Raw genomic sequence first — 9,548 nt, 5'->3', positions numbered from 1 at the left:
TGAGGTGAGTGGATTGCCTAAGCCCGCGGGTTCGAGACCCGCCTGGGCAATTTGGCGAGACCTCATCTCTGCAATAAATCCAAAAATTAGCCGGATGTAGTAGCATGCACCTGTAGTTCCAGCTACTTGGAAGGTTGAGACAGAAGGATCGCCAGAGCCCAGCAGGTCAAGGCTGCGGTGGCCGGGAGCGGCCACTGCACTCCAGTCTGGGTGACAGAGTGAGACTCCAACTCAAAAAAAAAACAAAAACAAACTTAGTATAGTGTGAACATTTTTCCTTGTTACAAAATATAATTGCATCACTGAATTTTTCCAGTTTTGCTGTTATAAATAGTACAGCGATACTCTTTGTGTATATACCTGATTTTCTAAATATTCCTTAGGTCATAAAGTATGCATATTTTATTTTATTTTATTATTTTTATTTATTTATTTATTTATTTGTCTTTCTAGTGCCAGGACAGAAGTCAGCCTGCCCTGCCACACTCTAGCCAGTGTTAGTGGCTTGCTGCTGGTCATGCTTTCATAGCAAGGCTAATATGAGTTACCGACAAATTTTTTTTTTTGAGTTGGAGTCTCACTCTGTCACCCAGACTGGAGTGCAGTGGCTGCTCCCGGCCACCGCATTCTCGACCTGCTGGGCTCTGGCGATCCTTCCGCCTCAGCCTTCCAAGTAGTCGGAATTACAGGCATGCACTACCACGCCCAGCTGATTTTTTGATTTATTGTAGAGATGAGGTCTCGCTGCCCAGGCGGGTCTCGAACCCGCGGGCTCAGGCAATCCACTCACCTCAGCCTCCCAAAGGCGCGGGATTACAGGCTGAGCCACCGAGCCCGACTCTGACAAATTTTAAGTAGACAAATCACATAACCAGGTTTGCATTTCTGATTCCAGCTTCAAGGCCTAATAGCTCTGTTAGTCTCATGTGGGCCCTAGGAGGCATTCAGGCAAAGTGGAGCAAGATTGGGTGGAGAGGCTGAACAAGCAGGTCTCTAATCTGCTGCTATGAAGAAAGCAACTCTGGGTTTCCTGTAATGCTCTTGGGGTAATGCAGCTGCAAGCCGCATTTCGTTCAGTTCTCTGAAGTTGGGATTGTTATTATCCCCCATTTTGCAGATGAGAGAATTGAGGCAGAGAAAGGCTCAGCACCTTACCTATGGTTACGTTGCTAGTCATTCTGGCTTCAAACACAGGGTGAATTTCCCTGCCTCAGTCCGTGTCTCTGGACCATTCGCTGGACTGTGAGAGTAGTTTCCAAGCCAGACCTTGAGAGAGCTTTTGTTTGTAGGACAATATTAAGACATCAGGTTCTTGAACATAAAAAAAAAAAGCCAGAGTTTTCTTTTTTTTTTGAGTTGGAGTCTCACTTCGTCACCCAGGCTGGAGTGCAGTGGCACACTCATGGCCACTCCAGCGTCGACCTGCTGGACTCCGGCGATCCTTCCGCCTCAGTCTTCCAAGTAGCTGGAACTATAGGTGCGCACTACCATGCTAGGCTAATTTTTGATTTATTGTAGAGATGAGGTCTTGCCAGATTGCCTGGGCCGGTCTCGAATCAGCGGGCTCAGGCAATCCACTCGCCTTGGTCTCCCAAAGTGCTGGGATTACAGGCTGAGTCACTGAGCCCAGCCCAGATTTTTCTTTATATTTCCTACTTCTCTCAGAAAACTAAGAGCTGAGATATTTGATTGTAAGCCCTTTGAGGCAGGGCCACGTAATCATCTCACAGTGCTCACCTCAGTAATCTGCATTCGGGTGCTCCCATCAACAACTGTCATGTTAAATAGGGCAAGCTTTTCCTAGATTCATGTTCTGATAAACGGGCCAGAAAGAAAAATAAAAGGAATCATAGTTGAACTAATTCAACATAGACTGTCCCATTCTGTGTGTCTATATGTTTTGGGTGAGCCCGCTTTGAAGACAATGCAAAAATCACATCTGTGGAGTGTCTTTAAAGCACTTGTACATTCATTTATGATACTAGGGACCTGCCTAGGTTCTGTGCTAGGTGTTCCACAGACACTGACATTATGCAAACTGTTTTTCACAAGAACTTGAGAAGCTAGCACGGTAGCTATTATTATCCTTGGGTTGATTTGTTTTTGGCTCTTTGGGTTTTTTCCCAGAGGAAGAAACTGAAATTTGGACAGCCCCTGGCCTACATGGCTCTGCTTCTGCAGAGGCTGCTCTAGCCGGGCTCTCCTTTGGCTCAGGCAAATGAACCAGTCCCAGGCTATGTCTCCTGTGCTGCCTGGTCTGTTTCCCTCACTTTGTTCCTTGGATCTGAAAACCCTTCAAGGCTTCAGAGGAAGCGCAGTGAGTTGACTCTCATGTACCGGGAGAAGAGAATGTAGAGACGGCGGAACCAGAGGAGCTGGCTGCGGTGGCAGGACATGGCTCTCTAGAAGAATCAAAGAGAACCAGTTACAGAACAGTTGCACTGGAGCTGTTTCCCTTACTTTCATATCCCTTGAATCCTTCCTCCCACTAATATACTTCAAGCTATAACCTTATCTGGCTTCTTCCTGTAACCCACGAACCTCTCTGGATTGGCCTCCAATCACTGCCTTCCCCTTTCCACCTCACACTTATTCCCCTGTGATTACAGCAGATGAGGCTAATGGTTTCTAGTGCACTCACCATAGGATATCAGGACATGGAAGAACAGTTACTTGCATCATCTCAATGTCAACAACCCTGTGAGTTAAGTACTATCATTGCTTTTTAAAAAATAGGTGAGAAAACTCATCAATCTCAGATAATAGTAGGTAGTACAGCTGAGATTTGAACCCAGAGCCATATGATTGATTCTAGAGCCTATATTGTTTTTTGTTTTTTAAGAACTACAGGTGTGGTCACCATGCCTAGCTAATATTTTATTTTTTGGTAGAGGTGGAGTCTTGCTGTGAAGCCCAGGCTGGTTTCAAACTCCTGAGCGCAAATGATCCTCCCACCTTGGCCTCCAGTGTTGGGATTACAGGCATGTGCCACCATGCCTGGTCTTTAGAGTATATATACATATATATATATACACACACACACATATGTTTTAGAGAGTATATATATATATGTTTTAGAGACAGGGTCTCACTCTGTCACTCAGGGTGGAATACAGTGGTGCAATCATGGCTCAGTGGAGCCTCAAACTCTTGGGCTCAAGCGATCCTTTTTCTTTAGTCTCCTGAGTAGGTGGGACTATAGGTGTGGCCACTGGGCCTGGCCTAGAGTCTATATTCTATTTTTTTTTCTTTGAATCAGAATCTCACCCTGTCGCCCAGGCTGCGGTGCAGTCCCACCATCATGGCTACTGCATCCTAAACCTTCTGGGGTCAGGCTATCCTTCCACCTCAGTCTTCTAACTAGCTGGAACCATAGGCGCACATGCCCGGCTAACTTTTTGATTTATTGTAGAGACGTGATCTCACCAAGTTGCCAAGGCTGATCTCGAAGCCCTGGGCTCAGGCAATCCTCTTACCTCTGTCTTGCAAAGTGCTGGGATTATAGGTTTAAGCCACGGCACCCTGCCCAGGGCCTATTCTTTTTTTTTTTTTAAGTTGGAGTCTCACCCTGTTGCCCAGGCTGGAGTGCAGTGGCATGCTCACAGACACCGCAGCCTTGACCTGCTAGGCCTAGGCAACCCTTCCATCTCAGCCTTCCAAGTAGCTGGAACTACAGGCACATGCTACCACATCCAGCTAATTTTTTGATTTATTGTAGAGACGAGGTCTCACCAAGTTGCCCAGGCTGGTCTCAAACCCCCGGGTTTAGGCAATCCTCTTACCTCAGCCTCCCAAAGTGCCGGGATTACAGGTTGAGCCACCAAGCCCAGCCCAGAGCCTGTTCTTAATTGCTTTGCTACTACCTCTCATATACAACACAACAGGGATGTTTCATGGGAGGCAAGCTAGCACACTATGCCCAAATCCACTGAATTATGTAATCTAGGAAGGTAACAACCACTATCAAATAATAAAAGAAATGGTATGGGTTGTCCTTCCCACCTAATGGGGGAAATGTTTATTTTTTTGTTATTCAGGTTTGATTTTTATTTATTTATTTAATTTATTTTTTATTTTTTTTTGGAGTAGGAGTCTCACTCTGTCGCCCAGACTGGAGTGCAGTGGCCGCTCCCACCATGGCATGATCACGGCCACCACAGCCTCGACCTGCTGGGCTCAGGCAATCTTTTGGCCTCAGTCTCCTAAGTAGCTGGGACTACAGGTGCCTGCCACTACACCGGGCTAATTTTTTGATTTATTGTAGAGATAAGGTCTCACCAACCCTGGCTGGTTGCCCGTGGGTTCAGGCAATCCTTTCCCACCTCTGCCTCCCAAAGTGCTGGGATTACAGGCGTGAGTCACCATGCCCAGCATAGGCCTAATCTTTCAATGACTTTCAGCATTCATTTAATAAGACAGACACCTACAGAAATTACTTCTTTATCGCCAATTTGATTTTTTTACAAACCATATTTTTCTATTAATTTTTAATTTTCCAAGGGACTACCAAAAATATTAAAATTTTATGTGCAATTTCATATTTCTGCCTTTTCCCCTCTTTTGCAGCATTTTCACCACATATCCTTCAAAACTGTGATTTTACAGTCCAGTACAATACTGTTCTTTAGTAATATATTATTCAGCTACTGAATATTAGTTCCTACTTTAGCTGTTGTAAATTATTCTAATGAAAATCCTTGCACATAAATTTCTGTTTAGTTCATTTTCTTAGGGTAAAATTATGGAAATAAAAAATGTGTCAGAATAGGAATACATTTCTTGAATTATATAAATAATACATTATTATTTTATTAAGATGTTTAAAAAGTAAAAAAATTAAATTCACCTAAAATCCCACCACCCAGAGGTAATCACTGTTAATACTTTTTGCATGTTCTTTGAGTTTTCCACATGCATATATGTTGTGTGTAAAAATGTACCACATTCTATATAGATGTGTATATGTATATATATGGAGAGAGAGAGATATATAGATATATATATAGATATAATGCTCTATAACCTGTTTATTTTCATTTAATGTATCAAGAATCTCAAAAGGTAAGAACAATTTCTGAGAAGATTTCTGACATTCATTATTATTGCTTCCCAGAAAGGCTGTAGCAATTTACACACCTATTTCTCTCTCTTTTTTTTTTTTTTTTTAGTTGGAGTCTCACTCTGTCGACCAGACTGGAGTACAATAGCTGCTCCCGGCCACTGCAGCCTTGACCTGCTGGGCTCCGGTGATCCTTCCACCTCAGCCTTCCAAGTAGCTGGAACTACAGGCACATGCTGCCACGCCCGGCTAATTTTTTTTGATTTATTGTAGAGATGAGGTCTCACCAAGTTGCTCAGGCGGGTCTCAAACCTGCGGGCTCAGGCAATCCACTCATCTCAGCCTCCCAAGGTGCGGGATTACAGGCTGAGCCACCGAGCCCGGCTCTTCCCTTCTTTCAAGTGCCTCTAGTTTATGGTTTCTTTTTTCTTTTTCTTTTTCTTTTTTTTTTTTAAGTCAGAGTCTCACTATGTCGCCCAAGCTGGAGTGCAGTAGCACACTCATGGCCATTGTAGCCTCGACCTGCCAGGCCCAGGCAATCCTTCCACCTCAGCCTTCTAAGTAGCTGGAACTATATAAGCACATGCCACCACACCCGGCCAATTTTTTTATTTATTGTAGAGACAAGGTCTCACCAAGTTGCCCAGGCTGGTCTCAAACCCCTGGACTCAGGCAATCCTCTCACCTTGGCCTCCCAAAGGCGCGGGATTTACAGGCTGAGCCACCGAGCCTGGCTCACACACCTATTTCATTTAAAGCTTCAACAACGGGTCCTACATTTGAGCCTTTTCACTTTGCTAATGAAAATAGTTTTTATTTTCTTATTCTCAAAATAATTCCATTCTTCTGTCACAGTCAAGATGAGGCAGTAAATTCATGCTTTCTGCTCCAAACACATAGCAATGATACTGAAAAATACAAAGAGAATGCAAAATGGACACAAATGGCTCAAAATGCAGGCCAGCAGTATTCTTGGCCTAAAGAGCACAAACACAAGTATGAGGGTGGCCAAAGCAGAGGGCTCGCTGGGGAAGGCCTAGGATCACCATAGGGGTAGAAGTCTGTTGAACAGGGGACCCAAATTTGCTGCTTGGAGCCAGGGTCAGGGGCTCTCTAGCCTGTGAAAAGAGGCTGGAAAAAAAAATGCTGCCCACTGCAGTGGCCAGCTGAGGCCAGCACTGAACCAAGTTACCTGCTGGCTCTGTGATAGACTGAAACTGCTGTCACAGGACCTAATTCTGGTCTTCCAGCAATTGCAAACTCGACAGGGACGGAGGCACAAAGGAAGGGGAGGGTAAAAGTCCCAAATTCAGCAAGCAAAAATACCACCCCCCTCAATAAAAGAAAAACTACTAAAGAAAATGCATCAGCAAAAAGTGAACCTAGAGAGAATATGTGGGATAACAAGAACGATGGAGGACAAGCATGTATCCATAATAATATTGTAAGCTACGGGAACAGTGAGGGGGGGAGAGTGTTGGTCATGCAGGTAAAATGTGTACAATTTCTTTCTTTTTTTTTTTTGAGTTGGAGTCTCACTCTGCTGCCCAGACTGAAGTGCAGTGGCCGTTCCCAGCCACCACAGCCTCGACCCGCTGGGCTCCGGCGATCCTTCCACCTCAGCCTTCCAAGTAGCTGGTACTACAGGCACACGCTACAATGCCTGGCTAATTTTTTGATTTGTTGTAGAGATGAGGTCTCGCCAAGTTGCCCAGGCAGGTCTCGAACCCGCGGGCTCAGGCAATCCACTCACCTCAGCCTCCCAAAGGCGTGGGATTACAGGCTGAGCTACCGAGCCCGGTTTACAATTTCTTCTTTTTTAGACTAGTCAAGTATCAAGTGTAGTAGAGAAAAGGGGGGAAAGAGTAGAACAAGGAGTTCAATCTGTGACTGACTGAACAATCAGCTGGGATAACTCACCACCTTCGGACTGGCCATGCACAATTTCTTGTGCTAAGGAGGGCAAATACTGAATAATTCTACACTTTGAATGCAGTGGCATGCTCCTGGCCACCGCAGCTTCGACCTGCTGGGTTCTGGCAATCCCTTTGCCTCAGTCTTCCAAGTAGCTGGAACTACAGACGCACGCTACCACACCTGGCTAATTTTTGATTTATTGTAGAGATGAAGTCTCGCCAATTTGCCCGGGTGGGTCTCAAACCCACGGGCTCAGGCCATCTATTCGTCTTGGCCTCCCAAAGTGCTGGGATTGCAGGCTGAGCCACCGAGTCTATTCTGAATTTTATTTATTTTATTTTACCTTATTTATTTTTGAGATGAAGATTCTTTTCTTTTTGCTTTTTTTGAGTCAGGATTTCACTCTGTAGTCCAGGCTGGAGCGCAGTGGCATGATCATGGGTCACCACAGCCTCAATTTCCTGGGCTCAGGTGATCTTTCTGCTTCAGCCTCCTGAGTAGCTGGGGTTACAGGCATGCACCACCACACTTGACTTATTTTACAATTTTTTTAGAGATAGGGTCTCACTATGTTGCCTATACTGGTCTTGAACTCTTGGCCTCAAGCAATCCTCCTACCCTGGCTCCCAAGGTGCTGGGATTACAGGCATGGGTCACCACACCTGGTTAAAGTGGAATTTTGATATGTTGCCTGGGCTGGTCTCCAACTCCTGGGGTCCAGAGTGTACCACACCTGGCTCTGAATTTTATAGTTATAGATAGTATTAACATTTAAGGGGTGACAGGTGGCCAGGGGTGGTAGCACATGCCTGTAATCCTGGTTGCTCAGGAGGCTGAGGTGGGAGGATATCACGAGACCAGGAATTAAAAACCAGCCTGGGTTACAGAGAAAGATCTCATCTCTAAAAAATAAAAAATAAAAAAAATTTAGAGGTCATCATAAGGAACAGGGAGAGAAAGGAAGGAAAGGGACTGTGAAAAACCTGACTATCAGAAGGCAGGAAAAGGGAAGGGGGATGTTAAAACAGAAAACACAAAATTAGATAGCAGAAATTTACAAATAAGCCGGGCTCGGTGGCTCAGCCTGTAATCCCCCGCCTTTGGGAGGCTAAGGTGAGTGAATTGCCTGAGCCCGCGGGTTCGAGACGTGCCTGGGCAGGCGAGACCTCATCTCTACAATAAATCAAAAAATTAGCTGGGTGTGGTAGCACACGCCTGTAGTTCCAGCTACTTGGAAGGTTGAGGCGGAAGGATCGCCGGAGCCCAGCAGGTGGAGGCTGCGGTGGCTGGGAGCAGCCACTGTACTCCAGTCTGGGCGACAGAGTAAGACTCCAACTCAAAAAAAAAAAAAGAAATTTACAAATATATCAGTCATTACAAATAGAAATGGACCAAATATACCTACTATAAGATATATCACAGCAGAATTTAAAAAAAATTCACCTATATGCTGCTTACAGAAAACAAAGCTAAAAATCACAACAAACCGAGCTTGGTGGCTCAGCCTGTAATCCCGCGCCTTTGGAGGCCGAGGTGAGTGAATTGCCTGAGCCCGCGGGTTTGAGACCCGCCTGGGCAACTTGGCGAGACCTCATCTCTACAATAAATAAAAAAATCAGCTGGGTGTGGTAGTGTGCGCCTGTAGTTCCAGCTACTTGGGAAGGCTGAGATGGGAGGATCGCCGGAGCCCAGCAGGTCGAGGCTGCAGTGGCTGGGAGTAGCCCACTGCACTCCAGTCTGGGTGACTGAGTGAGACTCCAACTCAAGAAAAAAAAAAAAAAAAGGATAAATCATTCAGATACTAATCTAAATAAAGCTAGTATAGCAATATTCATATTAAAATAGAATGTAAATCAAAGAGCAACCCTCTTTTGGATGCCCTCCCACTTCTGGGAGCTTTCCTGTCTTCTAATAAATTCCTACTTACTCTTTCAAAAAAAAAAAGAAGGTAAAGCAAAAACTATTACTAACAAGAGATATTATAGAATAATAAGAGGGATAATCTGCTAACAAGATATAACATCCTCAATCTTTTGTACACCTAAAAACGTTAAGCAGAAAGTGACAAAGACAAATGGACAAATACTAATTCAGGATGAAAGTTTGTTGTTTTTTTTTTGAGTAGGAGTCTTACTTTGTTATCCAGGCTGGAATGCAGTGGCATGATCATGGCTACCACGGCCTCAACCTGCTGGGCTCAGGTGGTCCTTCCGCCTCAGCCTTGCAATTAGCTGGAACCACAGGCACGCAACACTGTACCCAGCTAATTTTTTGATTTCTTGTAGAGACTAGGTCTCATCAAGTTGCCCGGGCTGGTCTTGAACCACTGCACTCAGGCATTCCTCTCAACTCTGCCTTCCAAAGTGCTGGGATTACAGGCATGAGCCACCACGCCCAGCTCAGGATAGAAAGTCTGTGTATACTTGTATCAGAAAGTAATAAAGCAACAAGTAAACTGGGCTCTGTGGCTCAGCCTGTAATCCCGCACTTTTGGGAGGCTGAGGTGAGTGGATTGCCTGAGCCCGTGAGTTCGAGACCCGCCTGGGCAGGCGAGACCTCATCTCTACGAAAA

General features: G+C 45.1%; 1 protein-coding gene across 2 annotated transcripts in view; it reads right to left on the bottom strand.

Annotated features, from left to right (window-relative positions):
* Positions 1-1,942: 1,942 nt before the first annotated feature.
* PIGL (phosphatidylinositol glycan anchor biosynthesis class L) overlaps positions 1,943-9,548 on the bottom strand; it is a 91,550-nt gene continuing 83,944 nt past the window's right edge. For both annotated transcript variants that reach the window (XM_008062613.2, XM_021714762.1), the window contains one exon: positions 1,943-2,402. In XM_008062613.2, coding sequence (XP_008060804.1) covers positions 2,304-2,402 — 99 coding nt within the window. In that variant the 3' untranslated portion in view covers positions 1,943-2,303. The remainder of the gene's footprint in view (positions 2,403-9,548) is intronic.

The sequence above is a fragment of the Carlito syrichta genome, unplaced genomic scaffold, assembly GCF_000164805.1.
Source record: "Carlito syrichta isolate Samal-C Ts95f unplaced genomic scaffold, Tarsius_syrichta-2.0.1 Scaffold305756, whole genome shotgun sequence".
NCBI lineage: Eukaryota > Metazoa > Chordata > Mammalia > Primates > Tarsiidae > Carlito > Carlito syrichta.
This window is presented reverse-complemented; position numbering and strand designations above follow the sequence as displayed.